General features: G+C 38.8%; 1 protein-coding gene across 7 annotated transcripts; it reads right to left on the bottom strand.

Moving 5' to 3' along the window:
• Positions 1-298: 298 nt before the first annotated feature.
• PALB2 (partner and localizer of BRCA2) lies at positions 299-23,504 on the bottom strand. 7 transcript variants are annotated; one of them, XM_054580949.1, is made up of 14 exons: positions 23,457-23,504; positions 21,686-21,745; positions 21,449-21,551; positions 18,575-19,417; positions 17,912-18,532; positions 14,795-15,603; positions 14,159-14,230; positions 12,020-12,181; positions 10,500-10,585; positions 10,169-10,330; positions 8,767-8,883; positions 4,680-4,767; positions 1,682-1,830; positions 299-509 (listed from the first exon to the last, which is right to left on the bottom strand). In XM_054580949.1, the coding sequence occupies exons 1-14, from the start codon at positions 23,502-23,504 to the stop codon at positions 299-301; spliced, it is 3,531 nt and encodes a 1,176-aa protein (XP_054436924.1). The 7 variants fall into 7 exon arrangements, with proteins under 7 accessions (XP_054436924.1, XP_054436923.1, XP_054436927.1 ...); XM_054580948.1 differs by having other exon boundaries at positions 17,930-19,417; XM_054580952.1 differs by lacking the exon at positions 12,020-12,181.
• Between the last annotated feature and the right edge of the window lie 55 nt (positions 23,505-23,559).

Genomic DNA, 23,559 nt, shown 5'->3' with positions numbered 1-23,559 from the left:
GAAAGGTGTGGGCATGCTCCTGGGAAGGAAAGCATGCAAAATAAATATTAACATTTGAAGCTTTATATACACTTTTAAAAGCAAATGTACAAATGACAAGATTTACAGAAGCTTCCCTGAAGTCCCTTTCCCCAATGTAAAAATGAACATTACAGATCAGTAAGGCCATTACTATCAGAATAAAAAGTCCATCTGGAACACAAGTAATTACTTTAAATGTCATTCATATACCTTTCTTATAACTTCAGAAAGAACTAGGAGACCAAATATATCCAGAACACTGTATTTTCACCTTGCTCTAACTTATTAGATACACAAATATGTTTCCATCTTTTTGTCCAGCCAGCAAATGAGAATCTGTACCTGACCATTTAACAAAAGACCAGGTCTGGTTAGAGACAGGTGGAAGAAGAGCTGTGCAATGACCTAGAAATAAGTCCCAAATGGCAATCGTTCCAGAAGTCAATACTGCTGCTGCAAAATTATCCTTCACGTCACCTTCCAGGAACCTAACATCAAGCAGAGAAGATTCAAATCACACATTAAAAAAAAAAAAGGCCCAAAACCATGCTCCCCAAAGCAACAAGAAGAAATATACCATGAATGCCTCTATTTGCAATGCTAGGGCTTCTGGCTACTGTGTTGCAGTTTGAGACATAATTCCATGTGCAGTGACTACCTAGTTCTTGATGCATTTTGTACCCCTTGCACCCTAGCTCACCATGGCCAAACCTAGTCTCCTCAGTGTCTTTGCTCTTGCTAGTTCCTTTCCTTGGAGAGCTCTAACCCCAGACCTTAGCGTGGCTGGGCTTTTCTCATTACTCAGGCCTATTGCCTCTGCAGAAAGGTCATACCTAATCACCTGTCTAGAGCAGTGCGCGCGCTCTCTCTCTCTCTCTCTCTCTCTCTCTCTCTCTCTCTCTCTCTTACATGATCTGTTTTTATCTTCATGGCACTTTTCACAATGTGAGAGTATCCTATTTCCATATTTGGTAGGTATCTCTCCCACAGCAGTATAATCATAAGGCAGAAGTCTGGTTCTCTTTTTTAAGGCAGGGCTCTGCAGCCAGCTACCTGGCTTTGAATTCTAACAAAGTAAGAGCCATGTGACTCTGGGCAAGTTACCTAACTTCATCAGTAAAATGGGGACATGGTGATTATTGTGAAGTTTAATGAAATAGTTGACAGTATAGGACCTAACACACAGGAAGTGCTTAATAAAAATGAGTTGTTATTCTTCACTGCCATATCACCAAAACCTTGCAGAGTGCCACTGACAGATCTCATTAGTCAATAGCTAAATATTTATTAATAGATCAATACTAACTGCCGACATGGTGGTGGCTCAGTCAAATTTCAAAGTAGTCTTCCTAAAGTATATTAAAAACTTTTCTTAATGGAAAGAACAAATTTTAAGTTTTCTGTAGAGAACATTATGGGGAAAAAACAGGGCTTGAATACACATAAAATACTTACCCAATGCCATGCTGGTGGGATTAGGATACAGGGAACCTAAGGTTTGACTAAGCCCAACTAAACATTCTACTTCTTTACATTCTTTGATCAATATATAGTATTTCATGTTTCCATTCATCCAACTGATACAAAAACATATGGTTTTTATATTTGCACAAGTGCCTTTCAAAAGGTCACACTCACTGACCAACAGTCACACACTTGCCTCCCAGCCTGTCCTTGAGGGAGACAGTAGAGCATCACACCCATGCTCAGGGCCGTCTTGGGGTTGATCACAATAAGCTGGAACACAGGGCTTCCCGATGGCTCCTCCTTTTTGGCACACGGATGACTCAAAAGAACAAAAAGGAGCCCCTAATTTAGAAGAAAAATTAATAACCAAGGAAATCATTAGGACTATGGTGAGAAAAAGGCAGGGCTGCCAGAGACAACACTAAAGACTCACAGGCATGATCAACAGACTCATAAGGATCCAGGATTTCATCACTGGTTCCCTTCTTTTTCAGGCAGACACTGCTGAGATTATTACTGAGCTGGACTTCCTGCTTCTCCAGCACAGGGCTCCCAGTGATTTTTCAACCAGTTTTTTCCAGGCATGAATCTAGCTAACACACCAATTCACTCCACCTTAGACACCACTGACACCCATGCCATCCATTTGGGGAAAAGCTAGCCCAGGGAAAGAGAGCATAAAAACTCATGAAGGGAGTCTTCAAACTAGAAATGTTCATTTGTAGTTGGTTTTTGAAAATTCAGAACACATTTTCCCATAAGAACAACTTTGTAAGTGGTGACTGGATTTTTAGGCCAGCCTACAACAGCTTATTAACTTATATTTATAGAGTAAGAGTGACAAAAAAGGACATTGTCACCTATGGTTGTTTCTGTAGGAAAATGTATTACAAATCTCTCCTAGCTTTAAAATGGCATATTCTAATAATACATTATTGTATGAAATGTCACACGCACACACATATGTCTATGTGTATTTTTAAAATAAAAATTTTATTTATTTTTAGAAAGAGGGTAAAGGAGAGAGAAAGAGAGGGGCAACCAGCGATGTAAGAGAGAAACATTGATCAGTTGCCTCTCGCACATGTCTCACCAGGGACCAAACCGGCAACCTAGACATCTGCCCTGACTGGGAATTGAACTGGTGACCTTTCACTTTGCTGCATGATGCCCAACCAACTGAGTCACACTGGTCAGGGCTATAAGTATGGTACATATTGAAAATAATTATTTTCGGGGATGAAATAGGGGAAATTAATAATAGGGCCATCTTAGGATCAATAACACTCATTTCTACCTTACACATTTCCAGAATGACTGATTTTTGTAATGAGAATAAATGACCTGTATAATTAGAAAATAACTGTGAGTTAAAAAAATGTTAAATGTCATATACTTAACTAGGGGTTGGCAAACTATGGCCCACAGGTCAAATCTGGCTCAAGGATTATTTTTGTACAGCCCATGAGTTAAGAATGGTTTGTATACTTTGAAATGGTTGGAAAAAAGACAGAGGAAGGCTATTTTATGATGTGAAAATTATATCATCTCTGGGTGATTTTGTGTGACAGTGACAAAGTCGCTGCAGCAGAGACCATGTGGCCTGCAGAGTTGAAAATATTTACTGTCTGTCCCTTACAGAAATGTTTGCTGATTCCTGCACTCAACTATAAATTCCTGTTTCTGAAGGTTGGCTTCATGGGGAACTCCTACTATCTTTTCCATTTCTGCACTAAATGTTTTTAAAATTAAATAGGTATTAATGTTGTAATACCAAAGATATGACATTTAAAGGTAAATTTAATAATTCCACAGAAGAATTCAACCTCTTACTTTAAGGTGAATAGTAAGCCTCAAGACCATGTAACAGATTACCGAAGACCACAAAATTTTTGAGTTCATGCCCAAGACAGATGCCACTGGGCTAGGGAGAGATGCATCCTTTGTGTTCAGAGCCTCCATGTGCTGAGGCTTGCAGGTTATCCCTGAGGCTGGGCAAGTCAGTCTCCACATGGCACCAAACTGACTGCTACTGCCTCAGCTTGTGGCTCAATGGCGGACACTCATGCAATCAAGCAGTCATCCCTACTCCAGCCTGTTCAGATGCTAAAACCAGGCTACATGCCAAGCTTTTAATAATGGCTAAGAGGCTGTAGGATGTGTTTGTTTATATACAGAATCCTAAAGCCTAAGAGAAAAGCATGCCTATGGCCATTTAATCATTCTCCTTCAGGATATTCATTTACATCATACCTCATTTATGGTGATATGGTTGGGAGCCAAGTCTGATAACAGGCATAATATTTCTCAGTATAAATTAACAGCCAGAGCCCTGGCTGGTGTGGCTCAGTGGACTGGGTGCTGGCCTGAGAACCGAAAGGCCGCCAGTTCGATTCCCAGTCAGGGCACATACCTGGGTTGCAGGCCAGATTCCAGTTGGGGCATGCGAGAGGCAATTGATTGATGTCTCCCTCTTTTTTAAAATTGTTGTTCAATTACAGTTGTCCCACTCCCCCCCAACCCCTGTACCTATTCCCTGCCCCGCCCATCCCCCACCCCCACCCCACTCACACAGTCAAGCCCCATCCCGTTGTCCATGCCCATGGGTCCTTATACATGTTCCTTGACTTGCCCCTTCCCCTTCTTTCCCCTGTTATCCCCCTCTTCCCTTACATCTTGTCATTGTTCTTTATTTCCATTTTTCCGGTTCTATTTTGCTCATTTGTTTGTTTTATTGATTACCTTTTACTTACAGGTGAGATCATACAGTATTTGTCTTTCACCACCCGGTTTATTTCACTTAGCGTAATATTCTCCAATTCCATCTACATTGTGATTAACTTATCTCTTGCACATCGAGGTTTCTCTCCCTCTTTCTCCCTCCCTTCCCCTCTCTCTAAAAATAAATAAATAAAATATTTAAAAAAATAAATAAATAAATTCACAGCCAGAAATAAATGTTTGGCCTTAAGTCATATAGCCAGAAAGTTTACCAAGCAATCATATTGTACCAACACTTATTTTCATCCATAAATTTCAAGAAAGAACAAACAATGCTATTCAATTTTGAAAAAGATAGGCAACATGGAAGGCCTGTTAATTAGTACTTACTAAGTTACTGCTCTCATTCAGTGCAACCAAAAGTAATACTCAGAGTAGATACAGAGTGGTCCCAACTGATCATTACTTACCATTTCAGAATAAGCTTTGTGACAGATGGAAGCTTGGTAGGAATCACCAATGTGCATCTTTTTCAGGAGCTGACCAGTTTTTAAATTCCTTAGACACCAAAAACAGAAAAGCTGGTAACACTTTCCAGCAAACTGGTTTTCACATAATAGTCTCTTATTTATCACAGTATCCTTTAGGAGGGGATCAAGGGAAAAAACTAAGGGATGCAGTCCTATTGTTTTGGTTAGTCACAGATTGAGCTAAAAATGGAACTATATTTAACTTGGCCCATGGTTTATATTGATAGCTTAGTCCTTTGCTATGCCACTTGAGAGAAATCTCTCCATATTCCAGGAGAAAAGGTTTCCATTATCTCATTTTGCTTGGTATCAGTATTAAAGTAAGTCACATGGTATAGCTCTATCATTACAGTTTTGTCACAATTCTTGTTACACCTAAATTTTCCATGAAGACAGTGGTCAGGAAATCAAATCTGGTTAGGCAAGAGACAACACCTGAAGTAGACTCATTATAATGTCTCTATGCTACCTGCTTATTCTAGAGCTAGCCCAAGATAATGGAGAGGGAAGACTAAGCTAGGGTGAAAAATGAAAAAGGGATGAGAGGAGAGGAGAGGGTGAATATAAAAGAGAAGAAAAAAAAGAAAGTTTGTTGGAACCACTCCTTAGCCTGAGGATTTGTGATACTAACAACTGTCCTACCATGTGACTCTGCCTATGAAAAACTTTCAGTTGGCTCCCATTGGCCACAGATAAAGTCCAAGTTATTTTTCATAGTACTTAATAACCCTCACGAATTCAGCACTTGCACTACTGTGTCACTCATCACTCCCTTACCTGAAATCTTCTCACTATCTGTTTAACATATTATGCATATTCCCAGCTCTCTGCCTTTGTTCAAGCTATCCCTTCCAAAGCCCTCCCTTTTACTAATCTCCTCCCCATGTTGACCAATGGTCACTCATTCGTCAAGGCCCGGATTATATCCCAACTCCTCCCAGCTGCACGAGCTCAGTTTCATCAATCCTCCCTATCTGTACCAGTCTGCAGAAACCTCCTCACCTTCAATCCTACATTGTACATATGACTCATTTTTTACTTAATATATACTATGGTAGGGTATAATGTATTCATTCAACAAATACTTCTAAACTTTCTATGGCCCAGGTACTATATACAAAAACTAAAGGTAGAAAACTAAATTCTCATGTAAGTACACAAAGTTTTCCTCATACAAGTTACCCAGAGCAGGCTTTTATCCCTTACAGAGGTTAGTGCATGCTCTGTATGTGGTAACTGCTCTCTTCCCAAATCCCAAAGCATGCCGTCCAAATCTCTATCACTCTGACTTTGTGTGAACTATAAAGGAATTGTATACTTGGAATTGTAAAGCAATCTTATTTACTTACTAGATTTTAGGGGCCTTGGGGCCAGGATTCATATCTGATTTATATTTGCATCTCACATAGAGGAGTAGAGAATCAAATATATATTAAATAATTGAATGATGGTGCTTAGTTAATACAGCTTGAGCATGATTAAATATTTAAACCTTCAACAACAGTTTCAAAATGAGCCATTTGAACCTGGAGTGTAATATGAATTGCTTTAGGTACCTAACAAATCAGGAGTCCCACAGGAGAAGTGAACAACTGCTACTTGTACATACCAAGTTAGAGAAAGCCTGAGCCCTAAAAGATAGCTTTTGATAGATAGTATGAGCCATACATCTTTGTGTAGCTACCCATGTAAGGAGCTAAGGCAAGCACTGTTAGCTGATAAAAGATATGGTACTGTCTTCAGGGACTTTCATAATACAAAGTATCATATGCTAAATTAAAAATCAGGGCCACATGAATTCAGACAGGGTAACACCAATGAGGACAGAGGTGATAGCACAGAACTCAAGGCAGCTGTGGGGGAAGGTACTCCTTAGAACTTAAACTTACTCTTAGAAGCTAAATACAGAGATCCTTCCTCAACTTCAAATTTTGTCATGATCCATTTTACGTGAAATGCTATTAGCAAAAGGGGGGAACTGAGAGATGGGGAGAAAACAGGGACCTAAGGAATATGGAATAACTGAAGAGGAATTTTTGTAAGCATGAGGGAAATAGAAGCTAAAGAAAAGCAAACACGGGCCCCATGGAAGTATCTATTTTCGGGGCGGAGGGGAGAAGGCTGGGAGTAAGGGTGTTTATAAAATAATAGCATAGAAGATGATCTGGAGGGCCCTGACCAAGTAGCTCACTTGGTAAGAGCATTGCCCTGATACGTCAAAGTTGCAGGTTTGACCCCCAGTAAGGGCACATACAAGAATCAACCAATGAATGCATAAATAAGTAGAAAAAAAATATCAATGTCTGTCTGTCTGTCTGTCTGTCTGTCTCTCTCAAGTCAATAAATAAAAAATAAAATTTAATCCCTGGCTGGTGTGGCTCAGTTGGTTGGACATTGTCCCGCGAAGTGAAAGGTCACCAGTTCGATTCATGGTCAGGCCATATACATGGGTTGCAGGTTTGGTTCTTGTTTGGGGCATGTATGAGAGGCAACCATTTTTCTCCCTCTTTCTTCCTCCCTTCCCCTCTCTCTAAAAATAAATAAAGTCTTTTCTTAACAAGATTTTTTAAAAAAGATGATCTGGAGGTTGAGTATTGATTGATGGCTATTACTGGATTAAATTAATAGTCTAGGAGCTAAATAGTAAAGGTCTGGACTATAGAAATAGCAGAAAGAACAGAAAAGACAACTTTTGTAAAGGACATTGTCCTCAAATAAGACCCGAGACCTGAGGAAAGTGCCCACGTGAGAGTCTGCTGTTCTAGACAGCAGGACATCTGAAAACAGGGTCTTCTGGCATGTTAGAACAAGGTCCAGTTTTAGAGGCTCCCTGGTGAGGAGGGGCAAGGTTTCTCTCACAGGCCATGCTTTCCTGCTTTATCCCTAGAGGGTTAGCACTGGACAGTGCAGAAGGGATAGGGTAGTAGTGACACTAATATCATAACTTTCACTTACCAAGACCCATTATGGCCCCAAGGAAACAGTTGATGGAAAAGGTTTCTGAGAAAAAAAAAATCAATCTATTCTCCTAATACAAATTAATTCTGCAAATACTGATGGTCGGATATAGTTCTCTCTGTGGTGAGGAAAGAGAGGTGGCTGGAGACTCTTTGACTTTTGTGTTAACAACTTATCACAAAGTTGTTAATATGGATTCTGTAATTAAACACTTTTATATATCTAGCAATTCTGGATTGCATTCTAGACATCACGAATGACACTTCACATAAACTGTGGATTCTGTTAGGTTCCTCTGAAGAATATTAATTTTTTTTTCCTAGTAAACAGTTAACTTGGATAAACTCAAATTCCAATTGCTGAAAACCCAGTTCAGTTCTTTTTGCCTTATCTGGGCTTCTCTGAGTCTGCCCTGCATACATGTAGTTTAAAGGTCAGCCAAATATTAAGGCAGAGATTATAGCCAGAGTTTAGTGCTCTTCTCTGACTCTTTGAGCTTTCTCTCCCTCACTTTCCAGCTTCTGTGGTCACACTGAACTCTTGTCATGTGGTTCTTTAAACCAATAGACAGAAGGTTTTCTATCAGGTTTTTTGGCCACCCAGTGTGCAAACTGGGGCCCACCCTCTATTAAAAGTCGTAAGAACGAGAAACCCATCCAGTGACATTTCCTTCCTCTAAGGGTCAAACTCCTTTCAGTATCTTTCTTCTTTTTCTCACTCTCCAGTGCCTTCAGTTAATTGATTTTTATATTTATTCCAGGGTTTAAAGTTACCTGAAGTAGGAGAGCTGGTCTGATAAACGCCACACAGCCATTAGTCAGAAGCAGAAACAATCTTACTTATGGCCAATAAAATTTCATTCATTTACAGTCTACTCAGACTTATCTTTTTTACAATGTCTGAATTAATATGACATTCTTGTTAGGACAAGTATATAGCATCTGACAGTAAACAAGCAAAAACACAATCATATTTAGAGTCTCTTATCTAATATTAATGACCCTGTGAAATAAGAGGTATATATTTATATTATAGAAGAGAAAACTGAGGATCTTGAGGGAAAACTTACCAAATAACAATGTTGTTCATTATAGTGGTACCAAGCAGAGCTTCCTGCATCCCTTGAACTTCAGCAAAAGTTTGTACAGTCTCCTCGAGGGGCATCAAAAACTGTTTTTCTTTGCTCCTGCATTTAAAATAGTATTAAAAACCAGCACTATGTACTAAAGCAGTTTCTAAGCAGTCCTTCTACATATTATTGAACTCTGTACAATAAACACTAACCTGCCCTGAATGGTGTGGCTCAGTGGGTTGGGCATCATCCCGCAAACCAAAAGGTCACTGGTTCAATTCCTGGTCAGGGCACAGGCCTGAGTTGCAGGCCAGGTCCCGGTTTGGGGGTATGTGAGAGGCAACCAATCGCTGTTTCTCTCGCACACTGATGTTTCTCTCTCCCTTTTTCCCTCCCTTCCCCCCTCTCTAAAAATAAATAAATAAAATCTTTAAAAAAACCTAAGACCACAAAGAAGTTTCAATCAGAAAACATGTATATTCTAAACTTTGTACAATACATATTATTTATATTATCGACCTGAATATATTGCAAGTCCTCAAATTCATCATATCCAAAATTAAACTTACTAGTTCTCTCTTTAAACCTTGTTTTTCTTTCTGTATGCTATCTCAACAAATGATACCACCATCTACCCAGGTGACCAAACCAGAAACCTGGATATTATCTTTGTGTCCTTTCTCTCTGTTTCCTTAATCACCAAGACCTAGTGATTTTATCATTTCATCTCTCCCAAATCTGTCTGCTTCTCCCCATCTTCACTAACACTTCCCTAATTTAAGCAAATAATTATTTTTCTTTTGTCTGGATTATTGCAACAGTTCATAAAAAGATAAGACAAACAAGATCCATGCTCATTGTTATTAGGAAAAACAGATTTAAAAAATCATAATAAAGTATATAAATGAGTATATGATAACATAGAGGATGATGCTAGAAGCTTCATTTTCAGTATGTTGAATTTGAGGGAACCCTGGACGCCTATTAAATAGGCATGCAGGTCTGCAGGTAAACAAGGAGCTCAGAGCTGGAAACATATGGCTGCTATTAGCCAGTATTTATTCTAGATAGTAAGAGAAGCCATGAAAACCAAGTGTGTGGAACAAAAGAAGGGTCTAGGATCTTGAGATACTTGTAACATTTAAGGGGCACACAGAAATTTCAGAGATGACAAAAAGAGCAAACTACATTTTGCTAAGCTTCTCCACTGCACGGACTTCCTCCCTGCATGTCACTTCCACCCCTCTAAACTGCTTCTATGGCCCAGTAGTGAACAGAACCTGAGATACCAAGCCTATAGAACAGAAAAACAAGATACTAGGGGATCCAACTTTCTCCAAAACCCTGGGATAAAATCATTCTTTATCTAATAGTTAAAATCAACTGGTGCTTTTCTTACCCTCCATCTTCAGCAATTGTCACAATCTCTATTTGTTGATCACAAAGGGTCCTAATGCTACTGACTAGCCTCCTCTTTGTCAGGCCAAGCACAGCTTGTATATTTCCAGAAGTCAGGAGCACTTGCTTTTCACTTCTACCATCAGAGAAACAAAGTAATGCTCTAAACAAAATATAAGGAAAAATGCAGAGAATTCAGATGTAAGTCTTTAATAGTCAAGAACCAGGTAAATTTTAAATGGAAACTTCAGACAGGGAATAAAGGGAAAGAAATATGGAAGAGAAAGGGGGAAAAAAAAAACCAAAACACCTTTCCCCAAAGAATTACATACCTGATTTCTCTGATTTCCAAATTTCCCAAAGCCACACACACCAGATTACAAACATCAGGCACAGGAACTATCTGTAATACTGGAAACTAAACAAAACAAAGAACTAAATATGACATTTGGTTGTTTCATTTTTAATCAATCTAAATTTTTCAAAATTTGTTGCATTCCTTTTTATTCTTACTGTAGCAGGATAGTTTCCAACATTTGGAGAAATGTGAGAATGTTCAGCAAACACCCTCTTTTAATGAGTCATAAATCCAAATAAGCTATACGCATAACTGTGTTTATATAGTATTTATTTAATGCAACCTATGTGGAGTAACTAAGTAAATTCTGGCATGTGAGCTAATGGAGCATTATGCAGCCATTTAATATAAATGTATTCCCTAAACAAATATTTATTGAGCAAAAGCACAGAGCTAGAAGCTATGGATATATATACCAGGGATAAGAATGAAATCTTCTAAGAGAGTAGACCCTAGGTTGCAGGTTTGATCCCTAGTTGGGGCGTGCACAGTAAGCAACTGATCAATGTTTCTCACTCACATCAATGTTTCTTCCCCTCCCCTTTCTCTCTCTCTAAAATCAATAAGCATATTCTCGGGTGAGGATTAAAAAGAAAAGGCAACTATGCAAAGTGATGGATGTGTTAACTCAATTGTGGGACTCCTTTCACGCTGTATACGTACACATATCAGATGATCATAGAGTATACTTTAAAAATATTACAAGTTTAGCCCTGGCCAGGGGCTTAGTTGTTTGGAGTGTCATCCCATACACCAAAATGTTCTGGGTTCGATTCTTGGTCAGGGTACATATCTAGGTTGTGGGTTCAGTCCCAGGTCTGGGTGCATACGGGAAGCAACTAATAAATGTTTCTCATATTGATGTTTCTCCCTCTATCTCTCTGTCTCTGTCTCTCTCTCCCTTCCTCTCTCTCTCAAATCAATGAAAACATCCTTGGGTGAAGATTAAATATACACACATATATATAACAAGTTTATGAGTATTTGCCAATTATACTGGAATATAGCTGGAAAAATAAATAAAATTCTAAATAGATAAGTATGAAGAATATATAGCTACAAGAAGAAGTGTTTATATATCCTAAGTGAGAAAAACCAGATTAAAAAAGTTTAATCACACTAGGATTGCAATCAGGTACAACATGTATGAAAGTGGATAAGGTCTGGAAGAAAACACATGCAGAAAAGAAGCAGGAACAATGTGTTCATGAAGGGTAAGATAAACAGGTATCAGCAAGTTTAGAAGTGAGATAGACTGGAAATTGCAGGCTGCTTCAAGAGACCTAGTCTAAAACTCCACTGATGGATAAACACGTAATAAAGCTAATAAAGCACAATGTGAACTGTAGAGTCTAGATGTCAGGTACACAGTGATCACTGCAATTTTTCTGTATGTTTGAAAATGTTCATAATAAAATGCTGGGAAAAAAGCTTACCTCTCTATTCTGCCTCACATGCAAATGATCACAAAGATCTCTTTCAGAAGGGACTCACCTCTGTGAAGTGCCAGGAATACATTTTTTCCCACTGCCAAATATCCAGAGGTTTCCAAAGAGAAACTGCATATTCACAAGCAGTTACGATACATGGCTCTTTGATACCAGCTATCTCCCACCACATGGCACTCACATCCACGGGACAGGAACCTGAGGGATTCTGACAGAATGGCAACAACAGTTACGTTAAAGGGATACTTGGAGTCCATTTTATGAAAAGAATAACTATGAAAAGTGATGCATGACAAAAATTAAAATACCAAGTAAATGTAATTAAAGTTTTATGTAAGTTAAAGAGCTTGGTGGGTGTTAAATGTAACTAAAAAAATTGCACATACACTCTTATCTTATAACTGAAAGGTATACCTCCAGAATGGAATACATTCAAATTTAGCCATAAAAGATAGCCTCTAACAACTTAACCATTTAGAAATTAAACATCCTGATGAACCACCCATTGGTTGAAATACTGTTTCTAAATGACCAGCAAGGGGAGTGCTAGGCATCCAAACATGCAGTGTGTGGCCAAAGCAAGATTTCCCCCCAAATGTATAATCAATCATAAAGGCATTTATCAAAAAGCAAAAAAGATAAAAACAAAGCAAGCAAGCAGCTCAAGAAAGTAAAAGAACAATGAAAGAAGTACAATGAAAAGCAGAAGGAAGAAGGTACTAAGGATAAAAACAGGAAAAATAAATGAAATAGGAAACAAAAACCTCAATTAATCAATACAACCAAAAACTAGTTTTCCTGGAAAACCAAACAGAATGGACAAATCTCTTAAGTCTGATGTAGGAAAGAAATACTTTTAGAAATGGGGGAATGGGGAAAGAGAGGCTTATAACTGTACATAGACAAAGTAATATAAAAACAGTAAGTAATATTACTTACAAACTTGAAGACAAATGAAATGGCTGATTCCTAAAGAAACTAAGTTATTAAAATTGGTTCAATAATAGCTTTGAAATGACATAGGTATTATTATGTATATCTTATTGAAAAGGAACCTGGGGCTCCGAGGCTAAATGATTTGCCGAAGGTCAGAAAGCCAATTGGCACAGTTTATGTGTATTTAAAGCTTGCTCCTATACCACTTTTCTCAAGTGGGGGCAATTTTGCAATGCTTCCCAGGGGACACTTGACAATGTCTGCAGACACTTCTGATTGTCACAACTAGGGAGGGGGTGCTACTGGTTCCATTTGGTAGAGTCCAAGGCTGTTGCTGAACATCCTACAATGCACAGGCTATCCAACCCGCCCCCACCCCGCCCCGCGCCCCGCACCACAGCAAATGATTATCCAGTGCCTAATGCCAATGGTGCTCAAATTGATAAACCCTACTCTACACCAAGCTACTTCAAATACCATGAATACAAAGTTAACTAGGTCACAGGTCTAATCTTTTTCTCAGGATTTACTAAAATATCATTAACAGAATATTGTAATTTATATTTCTCAGAACCACATATATCACACAGCATATGAAAGATTAACCATTCACTACATCACAATCAAGAACTGCTACCTGTTTTCTGATAAATCACCATAAGTGGTTCTTCTAGAAATAACATATCATTTGGGTAGGAAAGCCATGAATGACTCCTCTTCTTTCTCTCCCTCTGTTAAAATGCCTGATTTTAATTTAGATGAGTTATTGAGCTTAAGTTGTTCTTGGCAATAGCTTGACATAAAAACTTCTTTAGAAGATGATCTCAAAATATAAATACAAGTAAATATTGTGAAAAACAAAGAACTTACTTAAATCTGTTTTTCTGAATCTTTTTTTAACCAAGTTTATTAAACTAAGAATGAAAAACTAATCAAATTCTTCTCTATTTTCTTTTTTATTTTATTTATTTATTTTTAGAGAGAGGGGACAGGTGGGAGAGAAACATCAATGTGTGAGAGCGATAACATCGATTGGTTGCCTCACACACCCCCAACTGAGGACCTGACAGACATACAACCCAGGCATGTGCCCTGACTGGGAATCAAACTGGCGACCTTTAGGTTCACAGGCTGTCACTCAATCCACTGAGTCACGCCAGCCAGGGCACTCTTCTCTATTTTCCTAGCAATTCATTATATTTTTTACATGTAAGACACAAGACACATTATAAGGTTACAGTCTCCTGACCTTAAGTTTTGAAACCAATTGTAGGTTGCCTGGGTTTAAGCTGTCACAAGCAGGAACATCTGTTATTTCAGTCTGTAAAAATAAAAGTCACACCATTAATCTACTCTTTACATATGACATCTGACTGCATCACTCACTCATCAAAATGTCTAATTCATATGGCAAACTGCTTCACTGATGACAAATAGGACCCCCCTTCCATTTTAAAGATCCACCTTTAAATTAACTTTAATTTCCCCAGAATGAACTTAAAGTTTACAGTGAAATCATATCAAAGAAACATGTTAAAATTTTTTTTAATCCCCGCCCAAGGACATGCTTACTGATTTTAGAGAGGGGAAGGGAGGGAGAAAGGGAGAAAGACATCTTTATGAGGAGAAACATTGACTGGTTGCCTCCCGTACATGCCCCAACTGGGAACCAAACCCGCAACCTAATCATGTGCCCTGACCGGGAATCAAACCTGTGACCCTTAGGTCAATGGGATGATGCTCCAACCAACTGAGCCACACCAACCAAGGCTGTAAAAACAGTCTTAAATACTGAGAAACCAATGTGTAAGGAAGTCATGCTGTCCACAGTCACTAAAGTATTTCATTCTATCAGAGAAAATGTTACAAAGGAAGTGGACTGTACCTGTTCAATGGAATGTTTCCATGATTCTAGGGATGTATTTCCACAGAGCTGATCTTCTTTGAAAGTGAATGACTCAGTGGGGAGAGGTGTTGCTTGGGGATCAGAATCACAGTCATAGTCAAGCTGTCCCTTCCTTCCTGACACATGGAGGATGCCATCAAATTTTGGTGGGCTGGTGCAACTGTCACATTGATGACTCTCACTGGTTTTCCCATGAGAAAGCTGGGGTGAAGAGCAACTTAGTCCGGTAACTTCTACGGACACTTTGCATGCTTGGGGACCAAGGGCTGGAGTAGTGCCGATGATGGGGAAGGCAGGTGAACACACATCTGATGTCACTTTGTCATTATCCTCAGGAGTAATAGTATTTAAAGGAGTGAAAAGTAATATCGATGAGGAAAGGCCCTTCTGCTGAGCCTGGCTTTTTAGATTTGGTATTTTAGGATGTGCTTTTCCTGGTAGAACAATCAGTTCCTCTCCCAAGTCCTCCATTTCTATGTTGGTTTGTTTAGGAGTCAGTTCTTCCAAAACAATACATTTTCCCTCTTTAAGATGCCTATCTCCATATACTTTTGATCCAAAAGGCTCAATTGGCTTTTCTGAGTAGGACTTCAGTTTTTCAAGCTTAAGAGGTCCAAATTCTTCATCAGGTAACTGAAAGTCTGTGATTTTGAGAAAAGATGACAGTTGCTTTAAACTTAACATTTCATTCTTATGAGATGGGGCACTGAAAGCATCACTGCCCAAAGCTAAATAAGCATTATTACTGGAAGAAAAGTAGTCCTCTTTTTGGCAGTGACCTTCTTTCCCTAAGATAGAAAGGAAAAACAATAACAAATACCCAAGAAGAGACATTAACCCCCAACAGAGTGCATTTCTAAACTCCAACAGGGTATAACAGATTCATTACTTCCTATCCATGACTCTGACAACTCTGAAGAGTTCAAATATCAGCCACAGATTTGTAGTTAGTAGCAGCACTCCTTTTGCAGTACCCAAAACAGTATGGTGCTGACAGTATTCGTTGGGGGAAGAAGACAGGAGTCTAGTCCCAGCTTGGCTACTCACTTGCTATGTTACTTTGGGCAAGTCAATTCACTTCATTTTCCCTCATAGGGGAACTGGACTAAGAATCTCTAAAGAACTTTATGCTCTGAAACTATGATTCTAACAGACTTCCAGAGTACAGTATACAAAATACTGGCTGTTCTCACTGGAGGAAACTTAGTCTCCCTTTCAAGCAAAGAGTTATTTACTACTCTTAGAGACTGGAATTCTACACCATTCATAATGCAGCTGCATCCATCACCTAATAAATGAATAAAACTTTATTACATATATGCAATGGAATATTATTCAGTCATAAAAGAGAACTACTCACACACACTTGAACATGGATGTATCTTGCAAACAAGGAGAAAGCAGCCAGACACAAAAGGCCACACTATGTATAATTCCCTTGGTATGAAATAAGTAAATCCACAGCGACAGAACAGACTGGTGGTTGCCAGGGGCTGGGGAAGAGGAAATGAAGTGGGAAAAGGGTTTCCACGTAATGTGCTGAAAATGTTTTGGAACTAGGTAGGGATCAAGGTTGCATGTTCTGAATATACTAAATATTGCAGAATTGTTCCCTGAATTTAAACTTGTTAATTTTGTTATGTGAAGCTCACCTCAAGAAAAAGATATTTTAATGTAGCTGCAGGTTACTAAAATAGCAACAGATTATACCAACATATATAAAAGAATGTTTCTAGTTTATGAGATTGTTTTGCTTTCTGATTTCTTTGTATTCTTGTTGGATGGTAAGTCATTATGACTCTTTATTTTTAATTACTTTATTAACTAGTTATAGTTCATAGACCAGAGCTTGAACCCAAAGGTACAGAGCAAGCAGGCTTCTTATTTTTTATTCTAATCCTCACCCGAGGATATGTTTATCGATTTGAGGGAGGGGAGAGGGACGGAAGTGGGGGGGAGAGGGAGAAAGGAAACATTGATGTGAGAAACAGCAATCAGTTGCCTCCCATATGCACCCAGACTGGGGATCAAACCCTCACCCTAGGTATGTGCTCTGACCTGGGATCAAGCCTACAACCTTTTGGAGTACAGGATGATGCTCCAATTAACTGAGCCACTCAGCCAGGGCAGGCTCGCTAGTTTTGTAAACAAAGTTTTACTGAAACACTGTCATATTTGCATTGTCTGTGGCTAATTTTGCACTATACTTGAATAGCTCTGACAGAGCACAAAGACACTTTACTACATGACCTTTTAAAGAAAGTTTACTGATCTCTAGTATAGCGCCAGAGTGAATTATCTAGTTTTTATGCTTAGTTTACACATATGGTAACTCCCAAGTAAATGAATTAAAAATTTTAAATCATAACATGTCACTTGCTATCTTCCAAAATCATGCATCCCACAGACCTCAGAGACTAAATTGGATATTTAATCCAAAAAAATTGCTCAGACCTATTGCATTTACGCAATCATTCCTTCAAGTTTGTCAGTGACCTCTTACTCTGACACACATTTCAATTCAAAAACAATTCCTATATTACTTATACTTCTATCCATGGATAAAGATTGTATTGTACCTGAATATTAATTTTAGCTAAATGTCCAATATATTTTCCTTTTGGGTGTCAACTTTTTTAACCACACTAGTTAACTCTGGCACCACATGACCAAGGTTTGAACCTTGGTTCTGTCATTTTAATTAAACACTTTAATCTTCTTGTGCCTTAGTTTCCTCATCTGTAAGGTGAGGATAAAAATTGATTCTGCCCTGGCTGGTGTGGCTTAGTAGACTGAGCACCAACAGCCGAACTCAAAAGGTCACCCGTTTGGTTCCCTGTCAGGGCACATGCCTGGGTTGCAGGCCAGGTCCCCGGTTGGGGTAGTGTGAGAGGCGGCCTACTGATGTTTCTCTTCCTCTCTTCCTCCCTTCCCCTCTCTCTAAAAAATCAATACAATCTCTGAAAAAAATTGATTCTACCTCCTGTAGGGTGGCTGTGATGATCTGAGTTAGTTTCTGTAGAACATTTAGAAGGTGCCAGGCATAAAGTATTGGACGCCATCACTGTCATCATCCTCAACCTCACACTGATTTACCTTTAACTCTCCTCTTACCATGAATAATTGCTTTTTCATTCTGATCTTTGTGCAAGGTGACTTCTTCCTTGGACCTGTTAACACCTGATATGCCAGAAGTGAGTAGTTGATGATATGATGTAGGGTTGCAGATTGACCTTCTTTTTCCTCTGCGTCTTCTACTGGATTGCTGGGTCACCACCTTCCTAGAAAAGTCATCTTTAGTGGGCCCAGTGGGAGAGCTGACTTCAGTTAATGAGAGAAGTCTCTGAAAAGGACTTCTTGAACTTGTTTGTCCTGTGCATGTGCCATACACCTTAATCATATTTTGGTTAGTTTCTTCATTGGAAAGGTTTAAAATTTTAGCAGCTTCCTTATTTTTAACTCTTTTCTTTCTGACATCGAAGTGAGTTTGAATTACAGCCTCTGGGGCTACTTTCCTCTGGCAATTTGACATACGTCGTGTTGTTCTAACATAATATTCAGCAGGAAAAAGAAGGTCTTCTAGCACAGTGCAAGAATGTGTTTGATTTTCTGCAGAAACAGAAGCGACTACTTTTGGGCCAAGACTCTTAGACTGACTCAGAACCTCATTTTCCTGAAGACTTTCACTTCTATTATCAAGGGCACTACTGGAAGATTCTAAAGACTCCCCTGTGTGATTTTGTTTATCAAGGGCATTACTGGAAGATTCTAAAGACTCCTCTGTGTGATTCTGTTCTTTTAAATTTTGGTTTTCATTTGCTGGTAAGTTGTAAGTGAGTTCATTTACAGAACATGCATTATCTGTCTCTAACTCGAGACTTCCAGGCTGCTGGCCACTTGCACTTACAGCTTTTTTTACCTCTGGGCTTCCTCTAAAGACAGTCGTGTTTTTGTCGTGTGCCTCTAAGTTTATAGGTGCGGTAAGGCTAATGCTTTTTAAACCGTGAGCAATAATTTCACAGTTCCTTTTAGGAAGCTTATATTGAAGGTGCGGACCACTGCTGTTATCTGATGGAGTATAAAAAGGAGGAGGGGGCACCCCAGGAAAACTGTTTTCTCCTAAGACAGCATCCACACTGCTTTGTGGCTTGGTATTTAATGGAATTAATACACTCCCTCCATTAGTTTCTGTAACTGGTGCTCGAGAATCTGGAATGTCAGACTGAGGACTTGAAAACTTGGTTCTTGTTTTAGTTACAGGTGTCCCAGGATTTTCACTATTGATTTCTTTTTGTTTGTTTAGTCTTTTTTCAGAGAGGATAAGTGAATTGGTGTCAAAGAAAGAGTCTTTCTCTTGTGAAATAAATATTCTCTTCTGCTGCTTCTTTTTTCTCCCTGGCAGCTTACTCTGCTTTTTCTTATCATCAGGGCCACTGACCCTGTAGGCAAAATATTCCTGGATATCATCTTTTCTCTGCATGTCTAATCCTTCCACTGGGCCATGTCCAGGGTTAAGGGTCTGAGGCTCAACAGCTCCAGTTTCTTCATCAAGACAGGTGTTGATTTGTAATGCATCACAAGAAGATACAGGAGTTTTAGGTTCTAAGGAGGAAAAATTGTATAATTAATATTTTCCTTTTAAAAGGAAACAAAAATATTTATTTTTAAATGTTATCTATAAATACTATCAAATATTTACTTAAGAAAGTCAATGTATTTCATTCAGGCAGACTGAAGTTCAAGTTTTTCATAATTTAATAAACCAGAATAATTTTAAGTAAATGTAAACAAATAGAATTGTGCTAGAAAAATGATTAAAAAATTATCTTTACTGAAATCACCTTTTTTCTTAGTTTTTTTCAGATTTATTGAGGTAGAAATGACAAAAATTGTATAAAGTTAAGGTGTACAATGTGATGTTTTGATATATGTATACATTGCAAAATGTTACCATAACCAAACTAATTAACATAACCATCAAATCCCATAGCTACAGTTATTTTGTGTGGCAGGAACACTTAAGATCAGTTCTTTTATCAAATTTCAAATACACAATATACGTGTAGTATTAATTATTATCACCATGCTACACATTAGATCTCCAAAACTTATTTATTCTGTGTAACTGAAACTCTGTACCCTTTGACCAACATCTCCCCATTTCCCTCCATATCTTACCTAATTTTTTATTTCATGTCTTTTTTTTTAAAGGGCATGGAGGTTTTTAGTTTTCCACTGGTCCCTAGGGTGGTGAGCGGGCCCACTGTAGGGTCGCCCTGCAGGCCCCTAACCTCTGGCCAGATCCGCCTCTCTCTGCTTCCACCACCTCTTCTGCTGCAGCAGTTTTTTGCTTAAGCAATTTTAATACCTCTTCCCCATTTCAATAGCCTTGGATTTTATGATTATAAATTATCTAAGTATTAACATGAGAAATGACCACTGTTTTTTAGAGTATTTCCTGCCAGACATTTTTCTCAGTGCATATGTAGAAATTTAATTTAAAAAATCTTTACAATAATTAATCAGTAAGTTTAATTTCCAAAAGTTGAGAGGGAAAAAGAACACTAAATAAACAATCCAACTGAAAGCATAGTTTATTACTTATAGAATGGGAGAAAATATTTACAAATCTTGTATCTGATAAGGGCCTAACAGCTACAATATGAGGACCCTTACAACACCAGAATAAAAGAACATATAACCTAATTAAAACATTGGCAAAGGACTTGAATAGAAATTTCTCTAAAGATATACAAATGGCCTCTAAGCATATGGAAAGATGTTTAACATCATTAGTCACTAGGAAATGCAGATTAAAACCACAATTAGATACCACTTCACATCCACCAGGATGGTTATCATTTTTAAAATGGCAAATTACAAGTACTGGTGATGATGTGGAAAAATTGGAACCCTTAGGCATCATGGTGGGAATGCAAATGGTATAGCTGTTATAGGAAAGTTTGGCAATTCCTCAAAGAGTTAAACAAAGAATTACCACATGACCCAGCAAATGCATGCCTAGGTATATACTTGAAGTAATTGGAAACGTAGTCTACACAAATGATTATACATGAGTATTCCTGGCAGGATAATAGCTCAAATTCATAATAGCCAAAAAGTGGAGACAACCCAAATGTCCATCAAGTGCTGGATATACAGATGGATGGTACATCTATACAGTGGAATACTATTCGGCTGCAAAAGGAAATGGGTAATGATGCATGCCTGGATGTATGTATGTTCAGATGGCTGACCAATGAAAACATCATGCTAAGTGAAAGAAGCCAGTCACAAAAGGCCACATATCATATGATTTCATTTATATAAATTGTCCAGAACAAGTTAATACATAGAAACAGAAAATAGATTCGTGGTTGCCAGGGGTTCAGGGAGGGATGGGTATGGGGTTTCTTTTTGGGGTGGTGAAAATGATCTGGAAATAGATAGTGATGATGATTGCACTGTCTTGTGAATATATAAAGAGACATCAAATTGTACACTTAAAAGAATCTATTGCATCCTTACCTTCTGATTATGAGAAAAAGAACCACAGCCAAATACACCTGGCTGTATTTTACACCTGGCTGAAATGAATAATGAAGCAAGCACAAGTGAATAGGCTAGCTTTACCTGAATGGTTTAGCTGTGGTGAAACTTCTGGTTGGAGTAAACAAGCTTGTTCTTTCACTGTTTTCTTAATAAAATTCTTAACCTTCTCAGCTCTTTGGGCACGCTAGAGAAAGCAAAAGCAGCTTAAGGAACAAATTTAAGGGAAAAAAGTTTTTTTTTCAGTTTCATTATTATGAAGAAAAACTTGTTACAGTTTGTACTTTACCACCTTAATTTGAGAGAATAAGATTCACTTACCTGAAGGCGGGCCAGAGTCTTGCTGTATTCCCTTTTTAAGTATGCTAATTTTTCCTTCAACTGGAAGAAGAAAAACACCAGACAATATTGAGCAGTGGAAAGGGTACAGTGAGCAAAGAAAAGTGGTACAGTGCCTACCAGATATGAGTGTGTGGTGTTCAGCTGGTTCCTCAGCAAGAGGCAGTACGAGTGGCATCGGCCCACATTACTCTCACTTCTCACAAAGCACCAAGTCCTCTATTGTCTCAGTACCTTTGCATAAACTGTTTTTATCACCTGGAGCATTTCCTCCCCAACTCACTTTGCTAATTCTAACTGACTCCTCAAGCCTCAGCTTAGATTTTTAATTCCCTGGAACAGACTTCCAGGTCCTTCGTCAACCCAGATTAGACACTCCATCTCTCCTCTATGCTTCTTTTATCACAGTACTTATTATACCCTGTTATCTGTTTACTTCTCTGTTCCCTCAACACCGCCCCTCCCACCCCCCTTACTGTGAAATCCTCCAAGGTAGCAGAAGCTGTCACTCTCAGACACTGACTTGGAAAATGAATCTCTTATTTGTCAGTTATTGGTCCAGGTATCTCTACCAGCTGGGAATACAGCTGTATTAGTATGTAAAGGTGTAAGCTACTGTTCCAGGAGATAGATACACAGTGTGGTCAAGCTTACATATAGTGAATGATGAAGACAATAAACAACAAAACAAAACAAAAAACATGATTTTACAAGGTAATCAAGTGAGAGCTCCAGAGTTATACTTTAAATGAGGTGACAAGGGTTCATTTCTGAGGACTACCATTTGAACCTAGACCTGGAGTATGAAGGAGCTGGCTAGGGAAGATCAGAGGGAAATCAGTTGTCCAAGATCACAGTTTATAAATGGTATGTGATTGAAACCCATGCAGTCCAACCCTAGAGTCTGCTCTATACCAGACTGCTTCTCACAACATCCTATTAATCACCAGATTTATCAATTATCTGGGAATTATCTCGACTTGTAAATGTCCCTCTCATCCCCATTAGAAGGTAGGCTGGGATAAAAAGACTGTTGTTGGTTAATGTGAATGAAGAGTGTAGCACAAAGTCTGGAACAGCCTGCACAAGATACATTCTAGCTAATACCAGTATAAGCAAAACTGGCATAAATAAGGATGGCTAGAGCAACACTGTTACTGATGTAGAAACCAAAGCTGAAAACCACCTCTCATCAGAGTAAAAACTAAAGAAACCATGGCACTTCCATACTACAGAACACTACACAAAACTTTAAAAAATAGAGCCGATAAACATGTACTAACATGAATTTCAGTGAAACATGGAGAAGGAACACAGAAGCTGCAGAACTATCAAGACTGTACCATGTATGCTCACTCTTTCCCAAAAATATACATTACTTCTTGGTTGTTAGAGAATACAACCGCGCCCCTCCGCACTCCCCACCATTCTATTAAGAGTTAAGGGGTAGGGTGGGAGAAGACAAGGCCGAGTGTGTTGGGGCAGAGAGAGAGTCAATGGGGACTTCAGCTTTATCTACAGTTGTGCATTTTGTATTTATGCGTTAGTGCTGTAAAATTTTTTAAAAAATGTGTTCTTTAAAAGCTACCAGGCGAGCACAGCGCTCTTCTACACTTTCACCCCTCGAAAGCCCCCGAATTCAAAGAGCGTAGGTTAGAGGTCACTGCGCCCCCGTACGGCCGGGGACAACGACACGCCCACAATCTGGGGAGGGGTCAGAGTTCGGAGTCAGCCCTTCCCGTATCCCCAACACCTTTTCCTTGTCCTCACAACTGAGGGGTTTCCCGGGAGCCTCTTCCATCGCGCTTGCGAACTAATCGAAAAGAGCAGCTGTCGCCGTCCCGGGGCTGCGGGCA

This window comes from Pteronotus mesoamericanus, unplaced genomic scaffold (genome assembly GCF_021234165.1).
Source record: "Pteronotus mesoamericanus isolate MK-2021 breed Mesoamerican mustached bat unplaced genomic scaffold, CSHL_Meso_final contig_64, whole genome shotgun sequence".
Classification (NCBI taxonomy): domain Eukaryota; kingdom Metazoa; phylum Chordata; class Mammalia; order Chiroptera; family Mormoopidae; genus Pteronotus; species Pteronotus mesoamericanus.
Note: the sequence above shows the minus strand (reverse complement) of the source record. Positions and strands in the feature narration are given on the sequence as shown.

What these genes read in the sequence shown, in the direction of transcription:
- PALB2 (XM_054580948.1), bottom strand. Translation starts at nt 23,504, where the DNA reads ATGGAAGAGGCTCCCGGGAAACCCCTCAGTTGTGAGGACAAGGAAAAG. An exon ending in AGACTCTGGCCCGCCTTCAG is followed by an intron (nt 21,552 to 21,685) that starts GTAAGTGAATCT and finishes TGCTTTCTCTAG; the next exon opens with CGTGCCCAAAGAGCTGAGAA. An exon ending in ATGAACAACATTGTTATTTG is followed by an intron (nt 4,768 to 8,766) that starts GTAAGTTTTCCC and finishes TTGGTGTCTAAG; the next exon opens with GAATTTAAAAACTGGTCAGC.